Source organism: Arachis hypogaea, chromosome 5 (assembly GCF_003086295.3).
Source record: "Arachis hypogaea cultivar Tifrunner chromosome 5, arahy.Tifrunner.gnm2.J5K5, whole genome shotgun sequence".
In the NCBI taxonomy this organism is placed as follows: Eukaryota; Viridiplantae; Streptophyta; class Magnoliopsida; order Fabales; family Fabaceae; genus Arachis; species Arachis hypogaea.
The window spans coordinates 108890590-108910324 of NC_092040.1; the positions used below are offsets into that span (position 1 = coordinate 108890590).

Below are 19735 nucleotides of genomic sequence, written 5' to 3' on the forward strand. Positions count from 1 at the left end.
ATTTTTTTTGCCTACTTAAGAAAGTGATAAACCACTCTTATTTGAATAATGTCACTTTCATATACGTTGTCTTTCCCTTGCGTTTCTATATGGATATGTTAAACCTTCATGTACTCTTCTTTTAATTAAAAAAAATAGACCATCCCATGCATTGATGATAAAAACTTCAATAAGATAAAATAACTTAATTTCTTAATGCAGTGAAGACGTTATTCACAACCTGTAGCAAATGAAGGATTCTTTTGCCAGAAAACTAACCAACCTTCCACAAGATACACTAAGGATAACTTCAAAGTACCGCCTCATTTCCATTGCTCCCATACGAACAAATTAGACAGAGGACAACTTTCAAATGACCTAACAGATGACACTAGATTCACCAAATTTGCTAGCTTATACATATATAAATGCCCTACATTGCTGTGCTTTCAAAAACCTTTATAGAACCATTACACCAGAACAATGATCACAGCCGCGCAACGGGGGAGGTCAACGATTTCTTCTCCGGCAATTATGTATACATATAGACAACAGCCGTGGAAACACTGAGTAGGGCTTTTACTTTTCATCACACTTGTTCATTTCCTTTGAGAATATTGTACTTGCAAAGAGGACAAGTTGCATTCATCTTTAGCCATTTCACTATGCATAAAGAATGAAAATGATGATTGCACGGAAGAGCATGGAGCTCTGTTCCATCCTCGTAAGGACAAAGGCATATGCAACATTCCTGGGAAACAAAACAAGCATAAATAAACTCAACTGAAAATAGTGTTAAACCTAGCAGACTATGTGTTTTTATATTGATGAATGAAATGCTCAATTCTATGTTAAGCGATTTTTCTTTTTTCCAGAGAGACAATTTATGGTATGGTAAACGTAAAAATCGAAGAGTTCAGGCCAACATCTTCAACAAAGTTCCTCTTAGCACCATGTTCATCAGGGCTCAGAATTAATACTGCCCCTCATGAGTCCGAAATTTCGTCTTGGGAGTGTGTTCTTCGTTCATTCAAATATGATGATATCCAGATTTTAAATCTAGGTTGGAGAAAATTTGAGCCCCACCAATCTAATCCAACAATTCACAAATAACCAGAATTAGAAACTCCAATATTGTGATTTTGTTCAAAGCCCTATCATCAACTGAACCTCCATCTACAATCATTTTTCTTTAACTAAAATAACAGGTCTAAAAAGGACTTGTACTAGCCCTTATAACACAGATTTTAGCATCTCATCAACTATCTTTTCTATCTCATTTTTTCGGATGGCAGGGGTTACCTATATGGCCAAATTCGAGGAATATTGACACCCTCTTCAAGAACAATAGCATGGCCATGCTCATGGGTTGGAAGGAGTCCTTCTGGGACTTGGAATAAGTCATCCAATAGCTGCAGTAGCTGCTGCACTTAATGCGACAGAATCAGGGCTTCATCATCGAGAACTTGAATCTGAAATGATGTTATAAGATAGCTCTCTTGGATTTTAAGGGCACTCAGAGCTGCTTTCCACATAGCCTTACTCCTACTCTAGGTGGGATCTCCGTTCCAATGAAAACTCCTTCCCTCCATCACTTAAGAGCCATCTATGTATGTTCCCCTTCATATTTCCCCAAACTTGCCACCCAACCAGCATGTTGAAATAGTTCCAACCTCCACTAACTCAACAAAAAAAATTGTTGGGTTGGGATTCCCTGCACCATCACCACCACATCTTCACATCTGCCTACCCCTTTCTCTATGGAACCATGCCTTAATTCCACTCTAAAAAGTCTTAACATTCTCATGGTAAGATAAAACTTCTTTGCTACCTTGTGGGAATGAAGTTAGCTTCATCCCCTGAATCTACTAGAACTAGTACCTCCTGCCCCAAATTGTGGTTAATCGTCAATACTGTAAGAGGAAAAGTGAAGCATCATTTCTTTAACATCCACCTCCTTTAACACAGGTCCCAAGTCTTCCTCTTCCTCCTCCAATTGCCTCTCCTCTCCTTCTCCCAACAACAAAAACATGATGGTGTCTTGAGTTGGCAAGTGCATTATGGGCCCCATTTGTCACTGCAGCTAAAGCACAACCTTTTCTTCTGCATCTCAACCCATTCCTCATTAGACAATTTCCATACCCCATGAGCTTTATGGCCCACCGTCACACTAGTTTTAGCCCCAGCAGCTTCAGCTCAGTTACCCCCACTCCCAGTTTTAGCCCCTCCTTCATCCACACTAAAATCCTTAGGTAGTGTTCGATAGTATCCATGTTTGGCAGAGTCATGGACACTGTGGCACATGTCCACTGTTTGTTTGCTGAGACAACTTTTATAGACATGCTAACACACAATGCATACAAAATACATGTTTCAGTGTCCTTCCACATTTGTCCCTATATTTCCAGTTTGTTCTTCTCCCTTCTCCCTCACTCCCACCTCCTCCCTCTCTCCCTTATGCCTATACTGTCACCACTCCTCTTCGCCTTCGTCATTGCTGCCTTTACTCCATCTTCACCTCCTCTCTTCTTTTCACCTTAGTCTGCCTTCGCCTTCCAGATATGTTGCCTTCCCTTTCTTGATCTGCCTTCACTCCAACCTTCCAGATGTGTTGTGCCTCCCTCTCCCTCTCTCGATCTGGCTGAGCCTCCGCAACTGCCTCCTGATGTCATCTTCCTCTAGCTTAGCTACTCTTCCTGATGTCATCTTCCTCCACCTCTTCCTCTCTTCCTGATGTCGTCTTCCTCCACCTCCTCCTTTCTTCCCTGTCGCTGCTCCCTCTAGTTCTGGTTTTCTTTTTCTTTAAAAATAATAAAAATATATTTATATATTTTTATTAATTTATTGATTAATGTTTTTTAGAATGATTTGTGTTGTTTTAATTTGTTTGAGTGAATTTGAGATTAGGCTAAGAGTTTTTAACGGTGGTGATTTGGGTTGAGATGGTAGTGATGAAGTGGTGGTGGTGGTTTGCATAAGGGTAATATTGTCATATTGATATGACATATTTGTATGTTCTTTTATGTACTTACTTACCAAACAAGTAAAAAATATTGTCTTTTATGTATTTACTAACCAATCGGAGTTTTATATCTCCTCTTTCATATCTCATCACTATCAGAATGATTGGATCTTACACGTTTCCCACTATCCTCGCCATGTGGTAATTCTGTTACGTCAATAGGCTCCTCCTTAGTCTCTTTCACTCTCTTTTCCCTTCTGCTCTAGCTATATGTCATAGGTATATTTCCCTCTCTTAGTAATGGAACCCTAAGAAGGTTCTCCTTCCTCTGTTACAACTCCAAGGTATGTAACAAACTACCTTCACTTAGCTAGTACATGCCCTAAAGCCTCTACCATTTTACGATGAGCCTGTGGCCATTACTAGCACACACAATAAATAGACGGCCACCCTGCACACGACAATGCCCCTCTCCTGCGTGATTGTTTAACAAGAAGCTGGATTACTCACAGTTTAAGGTCTTTGGTTGTGTTTGCTTCGCTTTTCTAAAACATAAAAAGTAAAAAAATAAATGAATTTGCTTTACACTTCTCTAAATGAACTTTTCTGGGTTAAAATAGGCTCCTTAGGCATAGTTTGAGACACTCAAAGCTTCTCGAAGGAATTTGGGGTTCAATAGTGCTACATCTGACCTCTCCCTCTCATGTCACTTGCATCCTAGTGTACATGGATGATATATAATCATCAATGGCTCCTCTCCCTCTGACAATCAAAGGCTCATTGCTACTTTGTACAACAATTTTTGTACTCAATGATTCAGATGCCCTACACTACTTTTGGGGAATTGAAGTTTAAAGACTCCAAGATGGCTGACTATTTCTGTCCCGGCAGAAGTACATTTTGGCGACCTATCCAAAGGAGCAACACGGAAAAGGCAAAGGATATTTCCACACTAATGGCTTCAAGCCTCAAATTGTCTCATAATGGCAGTGATCCCACCCTATATGGGTCTATTGTGGGTCCCTTACAATACGAGACAGTCACTAGGTCTAAGATATCTTTTTAGTATGAAAAAAGCTTGTCACAGGAAAACCATAGGAAGTGAATAGGATTTTGAGATACCTAGTTGGCACTTGAGGTCCAGGCATTACACTTAGATCAGGGATAGATCTCAAACATCTGAATTTAAGAAGGTATTGCGATGCAGATTAGGCAACAATGTGATTGGTAGGAGGTCAGCATCTGGTGCATGAGTATACTGAGGACCAAACATTATTTTGTGGTGATCCTGGAAGCAAACGACAGTGGCAGGATTGAGTACCTAGGCAAAATACAGGACTATGGTTGATCTCGCCACAGAATTGATATGGATTCCGTCTTTAGTGTTCCTGCTACAAGGCTGGTTGTGTATTGTGATAATCTCAGTGCTATTATGTTAGCACACATTCCGTTTTTGCACAATAGTACAAAACACATGAAATTTAATCTTCTTTGTGAGAGAGAGAGAGTAATGGAAGGCAGTGTCTAAAGCAAAGTTTTTGAGCTTAAGTGATAAACTACTTGTAACAGATTTTTGGAGATGTTGAGAGCCCAATTTCAGGGGCCATAAGAGTGAGTTATATAAGTGATAGTAAAGCCTAAAGAGAATATATTAGATGCTGTTAGTTATTACCGCTGAGACAGCTAGAATAGGACAGACTAACTACCTAATAGCTGTCATAACTAACTATAGATAGAAAGGATTATTTACATCCTTATATTTAAGCATAGCTCAGTGCTAAACTGTGACAAACCCCGACAGCCAAGAAGTTCAGCGGCAACATAGAGAAATTACTCCTTTTAAATATACATATAGGAGGAGAGGAATAAGAAAGGCTGTGTGAATTTAGGGAGTTAGTTACAGGAGAGAGATATAAATAGGAAGTGAGGAGCGTTGGTTTTAGGTAGGAAAAGACTAAAGTGAGAATTGTGGAGAGAACTGGCCTCTCGAATGCCAAACATCATTTCTGTTACAGTCATACACCCTTACTCAGTATACTCATTCACTCGTTTGGGACTATCACATTGATACTTCCTCTCAAGTGATTCCTCACAGTACTTCTATTCTTGTTATTCATGACTATTCATACTACTGCTTTTCTACACTCTCTATCCGAATCCTCTTCTACCTTTGGCGATACCAGAGAACCTTACATAAACTCAGTCATAATACACATTACACATTTCTTAAACTTCTGTCTTTCTGAATTCTCTCCTCTCAAAACTCTTAATAAATTCATTGAAGGGGAATACACAACTACATATTCCCCTCAAAAAAATCAAAATGAAATAAGATTTCGAACCTACTATATGATGTTGGCAATTCCAAAGTCAGCATTCAAATGAGGACATAATTTATTGATTTTCTCCTTTTCAGGTAATCAAACTAACATAAAAACATAGCACTTATGCAAAGATCTTTATGCATATTCATAAACATAAAAAAACTTATAGAACCCTCCATTTCTTTTTCACAAGTCATAATCTGAACTACACAAGACAAATATGAATTAATAATAGTGTTTTAGTAAACATACCGCATCCTCTGGCAAAAGTGTCCGTTCGTTTGCAACATATCCACTACTGGTTTCAATGGGAACCATTCTTCCAGCTCCCCCAGTAGGCTTTTCCTCATCGCTTAAAATTTCAAATCTGTATTTTGGAATTATACTGAGATCTGCCTCTGACGCACCTTCCTATGTTTCCCAAAATAAGACCATGAGAAAAATTAGAACACACACAAGTTTAAAATTTTCTGCCAGTCAGTGTCAAAGAATTTTGTTCATACCTGTCCTGCAACAGCATAGAGAATAGCAATGATGCAAGGCAAACAACAACAGAGGGCAATGCCAATTAAGCATGCCAAAACAACACAAAAGATAGCAAAGAAGACGTCAAATGCCAAAAACACAACAGCCAACCTGTAAAATTCAAAAACAAATATATCCTTACATCATTATGAACAACCTACGCAGAATTCATCACGCAGTCTATGAAATAGAAAGAACTAACGGAGAAGTTCCTTTCAGTCCTCCAAAGGAACAGAAATTGATTAACTTCCCTGTATTAGCAGCATCAAATTGGTAGGTAAACGGTAGTTAATGCCATGTCATTAGTTTCATCCTTTTAAGCCCCACATCAAACCATAATTGATAGTTTAATAAATGGAGGACCAAATTGAAGATATGCACAGCAGAAAATAGAAATCCCTCCAGAGAAGTGAACAATATCCATTTGACCTTGTTTAACTTGTCAAGGTTTAATGACTATATTAAAAATCACAAATCAATATCAAAAGGAATAACTGATTCCTAATATACCACAAAGGATTTTTCCCACAAATCTTTAATAAAAACCAGGTTCTTCTATCTGCATTTCAGATTAAAATATATCTCTTGGCACATAGAAGTAATGTGTTAAGCATAAAATAAAAACAAAAAAATCTTATTTATCACTTGTATGTCTGTGAATCCACATGTTAATCATATGAGAATATCAAACCATTGAATTTTTAGTAGATAGAAATTATAGAATATCAAGACATTAGAACGAGCATAAAAATATTATTCTTACTCAAAAAGTTACCAAACAAGACTCACCAGTATAAGCGTGGGGCATCTTGCAGAAGTATATCACCACCAGAGACAACCCAGTAAAAGCCCACTATCCACCAAAGGAATGAAATCCCCGTATTAAACGACTCACATCGTTTTGTGAATCTGCTTTGAAGATAAACAAAATATCTGAAAATCTTAATTACCTAATGCAATCCAAACAAGTAAATGATAATATCAATAAGACAGATTCTTATTCAACAACCAATACTACAGTAATACAATCAATGCCATGTCTACACAATGCCAAGAAACCTTGGAGGTTTACTCTAGCATGTTAAATCCTTCTGCAGCATAGTTAGTAGTTTTACCATCACATGTCAATTAATTAATGCTGGTACAACATAGACCTGAAATCTATGCAAATACTAATTAACCTAATATAAGAGGGAAAATGTTAGGATTCAACTGCAGGGTATGGGACTTGAGTCAAGTATGGGATTCCGATGGGAGGTTTATAAGGTCTTGGACACTCCAATCACAATAGCTAACTTTTCTGATGTCGTGCTCCAATGGTTTGCATAAGAAACTACTGAAAATGTATTGCACTCCTATATTTAAAATTGAAGAAATTTATCTTTGATCAACCAGACAATAATTACACTCATCCTATCATATATCATATGTAAGTAATAATAAACAAACCAAAAGTCATTGTAAAATCCAAATATATTAATAACATTGCACATGATCAAAAACAGTGAAAATCCATTAACATATGGATCCCCTCTCAATCAATCATATGCTGCTGTTAATTTAAACAGACAAGGATGACACTTCATTTCACACTTCAGTTACTCTACAAAATAAAACAACTGGCAAGGACTCCTATATCAGCTCCAGCTTCAACAGTTACGTCACAGCATAAATGTACTTAGCAAACCCCAAATCCTATAAACCATGCAGATTATGAATAAGACAATAAGTGTATATTAGTACACCCTCATCAGGAGGTTGTCAAATGTCTATTGCGAATATGCAATCAGGCTGCAATCTTGTAATAAAACAACTATGGATCTGTTTGGTTTGTCGTTTAGGCAAGGCAGCGTTTACTTTCTAGTTTTACAAACATAGTTTTGCCATGAAGAAAAATGGGGAAGACATCACGTGTGCTTTAGATTGTTTTTCTCAAGGGGAAATTTTACATTTTCAAGTGGTCATGTGAAACACAATAGTGGATTTTTATGGGAGATGATTGAATTACAGATGTTGGATGTTTGGGGTATAAACTGTATACATAGGATAAATCCAAGGGGATTAATTGCATGTTCCTTTTTATCAATACTATACATGCTTCTTGACACTGAAGCGATATACCTACTAAGAAGGATGATAGAGAGGTATCGTAGTAATAAAAAAGATCTACATATGGTGTTTATTGACTTGGAAAAAGCGTACGATAGGGTGCCAAGAGAGGTCTTATGGAAAGTTTTAGAAAAGAAGAGAGTAAGGATCACATATATTCGTGCAATTAAAGACATGTATGATGGGAGTACAACTAGTGTGAAGACTCAAGATGGTGTGACAGAGAAATTTTCTATTGGTATAGGATTACACCAGGGATCATCCTTAAGTCCATACCTTTTCACATTAATCTTGGAAGTACTCACAGAGCATATCCAAGAGCCTGTACCATGGTGCATGCTTTTTGCCGATGATATCGTCCTTATGGGAAAGTCAACGGAAGGCCTAAATAAGAAGTTGGAATTATGGAGAAAAACTCTAGAAGCGTATGGGTTGTGCATAAGCCGGAGCAAGACGGAATATATGGAATGTAAATTTGGCTTGCGAAGGGAAAATCCTTATATAGAGATGAAGATTGGAGATAACATCCTACGGAAAGTTAAGAGTTTTAAGTATCTTAGATGCATCATACAGGATAATGGAGAGATTGAACAGGATGTAAATCATAGAATCCAAGCAGGTTGGTCAAAATGGCTGAGTGCGTCTGGTTTTTATGTGACAAAAAAATATCTTTAAAACTTAAAGGTAAATTCTATCGCACGGCTATCAGACCAGCTATACTTTATGATACAGAGTGTTGGATGGCCAAAAAGAAGTACGAACATAAGTTAAGTGTAGCAGAGATGAAGATGTTGAGATGGATGAGTGATCATACCTGATTGGATAGAATAAAGAATGAAGATATAAGAAAGAGGGAGTTGGAGTAGCATTTATTTTGGAAAAGATTGTAGAATCGCATCTCAGGTGATTCGAACATGTGAGAAGAAGACCAACAGAACAACCAGTCAGGAGGGTGGATGAGATGGAAGATGGATAAGAGGTGAAAGGCAGAGGAAGATCTAAGAGGATCATCCATGAGGTAGTCAAACAAGATCTACATGTAAACAGTCTTTCTATTGACATGATATATGATAAAGCTCAATGGCGTCGTTTGATTCATGTAGTCGACCCCACCTCGTAGGACAAGGCTACTGCTGTTGTTTCTGTTGTTGTATACATGCTTCTTTACTAAAACTTTATCCTTATTTATTGAACAAAAAAAAAATAACAAAACAGTTGGCATTTTCAAATGCATTTTAGGCCATGGTTGCTTTGCACTCCATCAAACAAATTACATTTATTCAAAACTTCATACAGATTTCTTTTCTGTTCATCTTTTCTATTCTATTTCCTCTCATTCTTTGCCGGGGTGGGTGGGTTTGCCCACTTACCTACCGTAAGATTTAGGCATTATTCATAGATTTATTTGCTCATGTACTCATCGTCAAAAAGGCATTGTTAAACAACAACATACACAAGCTAATGAAATGGGGCTCTACATAAAGTATGTATATAATGGCATCAGCTGCATACCCTGCCTGAATTGGTGTAGGTGGCTAGTGGCTAGTGTTGACATGTATCTTCTCACGCCAAACCATATAGAACAAAAATAAGAAGATGGCTGACATATCACATGCATGTGTTATGGTAGATCACAAGTATGGTGAATTTTTGCCAACTTCACTTTCATCAAATGCAACTAGGTGTAGGCTTAAAAAAAACATACGTAACAAATAGTCACAAATATTCATAGAAACTATGAAGCCATGAATAATAAAGGATAAATTTCACAAAAATAGATGCCGTTCATAGGTTAAAACACCAAGATATTAAATAAATTTTTCATAAATGACTCTAACCAATGAAAGGTTGCTATGCACCACTTTTTTCTCCACATTATCATGATAGAAAATTACTTACTCTGCCCACCTCCATTGAAACCCGTTCAATTCACTATTCATGGCCCCCTAACTAATCTTGATCAACCAAACTAATCACGTCACACTATCTCCTGCAGCAAATCCATTTGTCCCTATCCAGTCACTTGATCACACGTGTCTGTACTCTGTATTGCTAAGTGTGTTTGGTTTGGTGTTTAAAACATAGAAAAGCAAGTCCAAGTTTCTCGAACGCTTCATTTTTTTGTTTGACTACTTTTTTTTTCCTCTGAACACAGATATTATTTTGTTATTTTGTAAGTTCACGTGAAACAAAAAGTTTTGGCTTTTGCTTACTTGTTACCTTTGAACTATTAATTGAGAAAATTTATTTCCTTTCTACCAATCTTGCCTTTCATTCCCTTCTTTAAAAAGAGGCATAAAGAACAATCTTACTTCACATCTGGTTTTTGCGTGGTCTCTGTGGTTCCAATATTTTTTTCCATCAAGAACTCTCATATTTGTTTCAGTCACTAAGGTAAATATTTCAAATTTTTTTATCATGCTTTCTTTCATGTCTTGATTTTTACTTATTTTTTATTGTATTTCTTTTGTTTATATGATGAATGTTGTTCCTTTTTTCTTTTTTTTATTGTTTTTTTAGTGCTTTGATGTCTCATGCATGTTGTTGTCTTTTTTGTGGAGTTCTTATGGTTTCTTGTATATGAGTCCTCTTCTTCTATCAATTTACAGTTATTTGTTTCTTTTTTGTATGGAACATTTTATTTTAGCTTTGTACAATTTTATAGATGTGGTTCTTGTATACTATGTTTATTATTATTTTCTTTTATAATATGAATTATTGATCCATTAGAAAGAGCAAATTAAATTAAAAAAACTAACTATAAATAATAATAATAGAATTATAAGTAGTGAAAAATTATAACCCAAACGAGTACTAAAAAGAGTATTCAGAGTAATACATAAAAAAGTACTATGTAATAAAGTACTAGAACAGAGTACTGAAAAATTACAAAACTAACATTCTCATGTATATATATAAAATTTAAGAGAAAGATAATATAATATGTTTGATGAGACATCTTTATGTATATATATCTAAAATTTATATTTTTTCCCCTAATAGAATAATGAATAACAATGAATCTCAAAAGACAAAAACAAATAGGACGTATAAATTGATTAACAAGATTTATTTAAATATCTAAAATAAAATGTTAAGATAATATAAAAAAGTTATTTAAATTTATGTCATTTTCAGTAATTTTTCATTTAAAAATAATTTTGAGTAATGTAATCCAAATATTTATTTTTCATCTAAAATAAAATGTTAACACTTATTTTTCATCAAAATCAAAATTGAATGATTTTGATTCAAACTCTCATGTGCAAACCTCAATTCAAATACACACTAAGTCATTCCCGTGAACTACATATCTGGCTATCTTAATTCCAAAGCATAACATACTTATTATACCTACTTGATGAGCTTGATCGTAACCCCAAAATTTAACTAGATTGACCAGTAGAAAAGCTTGGCAAGTGAACAAATCAACTAAAGTACTATACCAACATGTGCCTTCCCTGTTCTCTCTCATTTCCATGACGAATTAGAATACCATCAAAATAAACTAAATTCTCAAAAACGTGATTCCACTAGCTCATTCCCGAACCATCATATACAACACAAGCTCTAATTTCTCCAAAGCTTATGTCTTTTTCATGTTCCCCCAAAAGGTCCTTGCATCTCAATTTACGGAATCAAAACTAGCACACAAACATCTTAATAAAAGAAAATTCCAATCAATAAAAAAATCAGTTTAATATTGCTACTAAAAGTCAAAATCAAACCTCAACGGTGAAATAAAATTCAAACGAATTAAACATACCCGGAGGGAGAAGAGTTTCCATCACCAACATCATCATCGTCACTATCGTTGGCATCCTCAAAGCTATCAACATCCTCGCTTTCTATGCCACTCGTCCTTCGCTGACGCCGCGAATTCCTTTGGTTCCGGCGCCGGTACTCGAGCCACACCAGCACCACGTGCAGCAGGCACTGCAGCCCGTACCCGAAGATCCACAGGCGGATCGGCGTGTTCGGCCGCTCATCCAAGGTGCACGCAAGCATCACCGCTGAGACCACTACGAAGGCCATGTTCCACGACATGTCGAGCGCCACGACCGGCTTCGAGTATCCCCAGTCGGCCCGCCGCTCCTCCAGCTCCCGCGCTGCAGTCTCGCGGACCAGCATGGACGGGCCACGGCGGCCCGTGGCTCGGCCCAGCAGAAGCGCGAGGGTTGGAGCCCGAGACGCGGCGGAGGCATCAGAGTTCCCGTGGCGGGAGCGGAGGAGTGGCGCCTGGGGCTCCGCTGCCTCCGTGGCGGTTGTCTGTGATGACATGGCTAGAGAGAGAAAACGGATAGCATAATTCAAATTGAAAGGGAGAGATGGGAGTGAAATTGTTATATATTTAGGCGAAGCGGAAGTAGCGTAAATTGGAACTGTGGGGGAAATCACTTTCCATGCGGAATTGAAGATAAAGTAATTTGTAGTGTGTGCGTCTAGGTCACTGAATTATAATTCCAGAGAGGAGAAGTGCCGAAAGAGGGGAAAGGAACAAAGGAGAATAGGGGAGAAAGGATTTGTGAGTGAGGCGTTGAATGGTTGGTAAGTGTCGAAACGGTTGTTGAAAGCGCTGGGCTTTTGGGAATGCTTAGAAGTTAGATCTTGAACTTCAGCTCACTCGGTGAGTCAAAGGAAACCGGAAGAAACGGTGGTGGATTATTATCAGTATATATGGACATTGGACAGATAATCACCCTTTTAGAGTTTTAGTTATTTTATTTATATTTATGTTAAAATAATAAATATAGATATACTATCAATTAAAATAGTAAATACATTGTATCACATTCCCATATACTAGTATAACTAATCACCAAAAAAACATATACTTGGATATCAATATTTAATACTCCCTGATCTGTATATTGATTTTTTTTATTATTAAATGTATAAAAAATAATTGAAGTGGAATTAATTAAAATATTAAATAATTTATAATTTAAATAAGAGATCTTAAATTCAAGTTTTATAAATAATATATAATGAAGAATATTTAAAATAATTTTATACCAATTATTTTGTTATCCATCATATAATATATATATATATATATATATATATATATATATGGTAGTATCTAACGAGAAAAATATTTTTATATGAAAAATAAAAAAAATTAATTATAATCATTAAATTTTAATAAGTGGTTAGAATTTGACTATGAAAATTTTAAAAATGTATGTAATTAATGTGTTTGAAATTAAGGAGATAGAATAATTAATATCCTTAAAATTAAAAAAAAGAAAGAATAATTAATTTTAATGTATATTTATATTTTTAAATATTTTTAATTATATTATTTAAAATATAATGCAATATACAAGACACGGAATAAAATAATTTTATCTCTTAATAAAATAAGTTTATTGGTCCATAAATAAATAATATACAAATAAACGAAATAAATATATATATTTTATTTATATTGTAAATAATTTATACATATACTTATTTCATTTATACTGTAAACAAGATAAATAATGCAATGTAAATCAATAAAAATATTTTAAATTATCTATATATGTAAATAGAATATTTTGTTGTAAAATAACTAAATAAATAAATAAGGAAGAGGTAACAGATATAAAATATAGAATATAATTAGATAACTATTTTAGTAATATTTACTAGAATTACTATATAGATATAATTAATATATTTAATAATATTAAAATAAAGTATATAAGAAAGAGAATAGTATTAGTAATATAAAAGAGAAAGAGAAGATTTTATTGCTGTAAAGAAAGAGAAAGTGTATATGTTATTGTGTTGTTGTAGTGTACGAATGTACAATTACATTTCAATATTTATAAAGGTGAAATGTTTACACTTTTAAACCTGGATGACCATTCATGATTATGCCTCGTTAAAACCTTACTAAAGAAAAAAATCTAATGGGAAAAAACTTTAGTGAAGGAAAAAGAGTACAATATTCTTTGTGATGGGGAATGCCTCATTAAAAACCTTATCAAGAAAAACCCAATGGGAAAAAAACTTGACCAAGGAAAAAAGAGTACAATCTCCCCCTCTTGCTGACATCATTTAATGTCTCGAAATCGGCGCATCACAATCTCATGTACCAATTTTTCAAAGGAGGATTTTGGGAGTGACTTTGTAAATAAATCTGTCATATTATCACTTGAGCAGATCTGTTGGACATCAATTGTCCCTTGATTCTGAAGATCATGAGTGAAGAAGAATTTGGGAGAAATATGTTTTGTTCTATCACCTTTAATGTATCCACCTTTAAGTTGAGCAATGAATGCTGTATTATCTTCAAACAAGACAGTTTGAGCTATCTTATGATCAATCAGTCCACATGATGACAGAATATATTGGATCAAACTCCTGAGCCAAAAACACTCGCGACTAGCTTCATATATCGCTAGTATTTCGGCATGATTAGAGGATGTTGCAGCAATCGTCTATTTCGTGGACCTCCAAGATATAGCTGTTCCACCATATGTGAACAGGTATCCTATTTGAGATCTCCCTTTATGTGGATCAGACAAGTATCTGACATCTGCATAGCCAACTAGTTGTGACTTGGATCCATAGGGATAAAACAATTACATATCAACCGTTCCATGAAGATATCGAAAGATTTGTTTGATTCCACTCAACTGTCTTCTAGTTGGAGAGGAACTATATCTTGCTAGAAAATTCATAGCAAATGATATATCGAGTCGTGTATTATTGGCAAGATACATTAGCGCTCAAATGGCACTAAGATATGGTACTTCATGACCAAGGATATCTTCATTCTCTTCTTTAGGACGGAATTGATCCTTCTCCACATCCAAAGATCTTACGATCATTGGGGGTACTTAATGGATGTGACTTATCCATCTAAAATCTCTTCAAGATCTTTTCTGTGTATGTTGTTTGATGAAGAAAGATCCCACTTTTTATATGCTCAATCTGCAGGCCGAGACAAAACTTAGTCCTTCCAACATCTTTCATCTCAAACTCTTCTTTTAGAGTTTTTATAATTGTTGGAATCTCTTCAAGAGTCCCAATGATATTTAAATCGTCAACGTACACAGCAATTATAATGAATTCAGATGCAGATTTCTTTATGAAAACACATGGACAGATATCATCATTCTTGAATCCATTTTTGGCCAGATACTCAGTAAGACGATTATACCACATTCGTCCAGATTACTTCAGACCATATAAAGATCTTTGCAATTTGAATGAGTATAACCCATGCGAATATTCATTGGATGATTTAGATATCTTTAGTTCTTCAGAGACTTTCATATAGATATCCCGATCTAATGAGCCGTATAAATAGGCTGTTACCACATCCATTAAATGCATATGCAGTTTATGATATGCAGATAAACTGACCAAATAACACAATGTTATCGCATCCACTACAGGGGAATATGTTTCTTCATAATCTATACCTGGCCTCTGAGAAAACCTTGTGCTACAAGTCGAGCTTTGTAGCATACAACTTCATTTTTCTCATTTCGTTTTCTCACAAATACCCATCAGTATCCAACAGGTTTTACATCTTCAGGTGTACGGACTACAGGTCCAAAGACTTTACGTTTTGCAAGTGAGTCTAATTCAGCTTTCATGGCTTCTTTCCATTTTGGCCAATCATTCCTTTGTCGACATTCTTCGACTGATCTTGGCTCAAGATCCTTACTTTCATGCATGATATTTAATGCCACATTATATGCAAATATTTCATTGACAATTGTCATATTTCGGTCCCATTTCTCTCCTGTAAAGACATAATTTATCGAGATCTCGTCATTTTCACAATTTTTAGGTACTTGAACGTCTTCTGACGTTAAAACTATATCAGAATTTTGGACAACTGCAGGTGTCTCTACTTTGTATTTTTCAACAGGAATCGTATTTACCTCTTTTCTTTTTGGAAGATTTTTGTCTTTGGAACCGACAGGCCTGCCACGCTTCTGGCGTGTATTTGCTTCGGTGGCATTTTGTCCAACTGGGACATCAATTTGAATTGGGACATTTTTCGCTGGTATATACGACTTGGTTATCCTCTTTGTATCAGAAAATGCATCAGGCAATTCATTTGCTATTCTTTGCAAATGCATAATCTTTTGAACTTTTAGTTCACATTGCCCTGATCGAGGATCTAAATGCATCAAGGATGACGCATTTTAATTAAGTTCCATTTCAGGAAACTTATTCTCTCCCTCTAATGTCAAAATAACAATCCGCAAACTGGGTTTTAAATACATCTCCAGTTTGTATCTCAAGATACCTCACTATAGACGGAGAATCATATCCAACATATATCCCTAATTTTCTTTGGGGTCCCATTTTGGTGCGATTAGGTGGTGCAATGGGAACATATATCGCGCACCCAAATATTCTTAAATGGAAAATATTTGGCTGCTGGCCAAAAGCTAATTGCATAGGAGAGAACTGATGGTAACTTGTTGGCCTCAAACCAATAAGTGTTGCGACATGTAAAATAGCATGCCCCCAAACCGAGGTTGAGAGATTTGTTCTCAAAAGTAAGGGTCTAGCAATTAATTGGAGGCATTTAATAAGTGATTCTACTAACCCATTCTGTGTGTGAACATAAGCTACTAGATGTTCAACACTTATTTCATTAGCCATACAATAAGCATCAAAAGTTTAGGAAGTAAATTCACCAGCATTATCAAGACGAATTGCTTTGATTGGATTTTCTGGAAATTGTGCTTTTAATCGAATAATTTGAGCCAGTAATCTCGCAAACGCCAAGTTGCGAGAGGATAATAAGCCCACATGTGACCATCTCGAAGATGCGTCTATCAGAACCATAAAGTATCTAAAAGATCCACATGGTGGATGAATAGGTTCACATATATCACCTTGAATCCTTTCTAGGAATTCAGGGGACTCAAATCCATCCTTTACTGTTGATGGCCTTAAAATGAAGTTTTCCTAAGAACATGCAGCACAACAAAATTCACTAGTTTTAAGAATCTTCTGGTTCTTTAGTAAATTTTCATGGGAGTTTTCAATAATTCTCCTCATCATGGTTGTTCTCGGATGACCCAATCGGTCATGTCAAGTTATGAATTCATTTGGGCTAGTAAACTTCTGGTTTACAATGGCATGTGACTCAATTGCACTAATCTTGGTATAATATAACCCAGATGAAAGTGAGGGCAACTTTTCTAATATAACCTTTTTATTTGAATCATGAGTTGTGATACATAAGTACTCATGACTTTCCTCATTCATAGTCTCAATATGATATCCATTTCAGTGAATATCTTTAAAGCTCAACAAGTTTCTTCGAGACTTGGTAGACAACAGTGCATTATTTATTATGAATTTTGTTCCTCTGGAAAACAAAATTATAGCTCTTCTGAAGCCTTCAATCACATTGCTTGAGCCAATAATAGTATTAACACATTCTTCTTTTGGCACAAGATGGGTAAAATATATATATCACTTTTGAGAATAGTGTGCGAACTTGCACTATCCGTAAGGCATACATCTTCATTACATATCCTTATCATTCTCTTCAAAAACAAATAATAATAAAATGAGTAGTATGCACAGTTAAATTGAATACTTGATCGGAATTATTTTTCTAAGAAATACTGCACATAAAAATAATGTTATATACTAAAATTTTATTTCAAAACATGACATATTTAATGCTTTTAAGATTCATAATCATTAATATTTCATTATTTATATACATCATATTTGAAACTTAAATACATAAAAAATAAAGCTTAACAATAAGTTATTTACATTATTTATTTACATGAATACTTAACAATCTCACACATTAAACTATTCTATCATTTATCAAATGACCAATATTTCCTTCAGGATCCTCAAAGAAATCAGATACATCATAATGAGTGGTGGAATTTTTAACATCATTTGAAACAAATTCGATTCTTTTCCCTTGTCGTCCTTTTTCAAAGATGCCTGGTAAAGATCGACTAGGTGTCTTGGGGTACGGCAGGTACGTGACCAATGGCCCTTTTCACCACAACGGAAACACTTATCCTCTGTTGATTTATTCTACCCGATATTTCTTTCTTTATCCCATTTCTGGTGAGATCTTTTCTTTTGAATATAATTCATTTTCCTTCCATAATTTTTATTGTTATTAAAACCTTGCCATTTACCTCTTCTGGGGTAATTTGCCACATTTACTTTAGGAAATGGGACGGCGCCAGCTGGGCGCGCTTCATGATTTTTCAAGAGCAACTTATTGTTGCGTTCAGCAACAAGAAGGCAAGAAATTAACTCAGAATATTTTTAAACCCTTTTTCTCGATACAGCTGCTGTAGGAGCACATTCGAGGCATGGAAGGTTGAGAAAATTTTCTCCAACATATCATGATCAGTTATCTTTTTTCCACATAATTTCATTCGTGAGGTGATTCGAAACATTGCAGAATTATATTTATTTATAGATTTAAAATCTTGTAGACGCAAGTGCGTCCATTCATATCGGGTTTGAGGAAGTATCACCATTTTTTTATGATTGTACCTTTCTTCAAGGTCTTTCCAAAAATCTGCAGGATCTTTTAATGTGAGATATTCATTTTTCAATCCTTCGTCAAGATGACGACGAAGAAAAATCATGGCTTTGGCTTTATCCTTTTGGGATGCATTATTTTCAGCCTCAATGGTATCTCCAAGATCCATTGAATCAAGATGAATTTCAGCATCTAATATCCATGATAAATAATTGTTTCCAGATATATCAAGAGCATTGAATTCAAGATGAGAGAGCTTCGACATAATAAAAATTTGTTATCTCCAAGTCTCGTGTTGATAACGTGTTGTAAAATAACTAAATAAATAAATAAGGAAGAGGTAACAGACTATCGTAGTAATATTTACTAGAATTACTATATAGATATAATTAATATATTTAATAATATTGAAATAAAGTATATAAAAAAGAGAATAGTATTAGTAATATAAAAGAGAAAGAGAAGATTTTATTGCTGTAGAGAAAGAGAAAGTGTATATGTTATTGTGTTGTTGTAGTGTACGAATGTACAATTACATTTCACTATTTATAGAGGTGAAATATTTACACTTTTAAACCTCTTTAATGTAATCAGTTTTAAAAATGTGTGAACCGTCTATAATAAATGGCCATCCACATCATAATCCTTATCACAAGTTCACAACACATTTATTATATTTTTATTAAAAAAATCCCATAGATACCACCTCTCTCTCTTATATATAATACACTACCATGTCTATTAATGTATTAAATGTTTATTAATGTATTAAATGTGTATATTATTAACACGTATTTTAACATTTTTTAGAAAATGTAAATTCGAATTTAATTTAAAATTCACTTTTATTAATTAGGTATATAATTGTATTCTACTATAATATTCCGTCTGCGAAGTTCGATTTTTTTATAAGTTGAAACTAATTATCTATATTTTATTTTTATAGTTAATTATGATTTTTTTCCTGCAAATACATAATTTTAGTTAATAGAAATTACGCATTTTATGTGTTTAATTTTAATTATAAATATTTGCTCTGTGTTGATTGTTAATATAATAAAATAAGAATAAATATTAGAAAAAATAAATTCGTTTATCAGGATTTTATTTAAAAATTTTGAAGACGAACTCATGAACCTAAAAAATTATGATGCACTGTAGAATATGAAATGGATCATCTCTATTTTTTTTAATAATTGAGAGAGTAAAATATGATTTTTTACTATTAATTTTATAAGTGAGAATAAAAATAAATATGAGAAAGAGAACAATAAAAAATTAAATATCACACTTTATACTTTCAATTTTTTTAACAATTAAAAAAATCCATTCCCCACA

The 19735-nt window shown here is 34.6% G+C and overlaps 1 protein-coding gene across 1 annotated transcript; it reads right to left on the reverse strand.

The window, feature by feature from the left end:
• Positions 1 to 170: 170 nt before the first annotated feature.
• LOC140172856 (E3 ubiquitin protein ligase RIE1-like) lies at positions 171 to 12578 on the reverse strand. The gene is made up of 5 exons (XM_025845948.3): positions 11666 to 12578; positions 6580 to 6699; positions 5769 to 5901; positions 5518 to 5676; positions 171 to 730 (listed from the first exon to the last, which is right to left on the reverse strand). Exons 1-5 carry the CDS (start codon positions 12178 to 12180, stop codon positions 569 to 571), a joined length of 1089 nt encoding a protein of 362 aa, XP_025701733.1. The 5' UTR covers positions 12181 to 12578; the 3' UTR covers positions 171 to 568.
• Positions 12579 to 19735: the final 7157 nt, after the last annotated feature.

Bases quoted from the DNA above. Each gene is read 5' to 3' on its own strand.
- LOC140172856 (XM_025845948.3), bottom strand. From the start codon at position 12,180: ATGTCATCACAGACAACCGCCACGGAGGCAGCGGAGCCCCAGGCGCCA. The intron at 5,902-6,579 runs GTGAGTCTTGTT...TGAATTTTACAG, and splicing joins GATGCCCCACGCTTATACTG to GTTGGCTGTTGTGTTTTTGG. The intron at 5,677-5,768 runs GTATGAACAAAA...TGGGAAACATAG, and splicing joins TCTATGCTGTTGCAGGACAG to GAAGGTGCGTCAGAGGCAGA.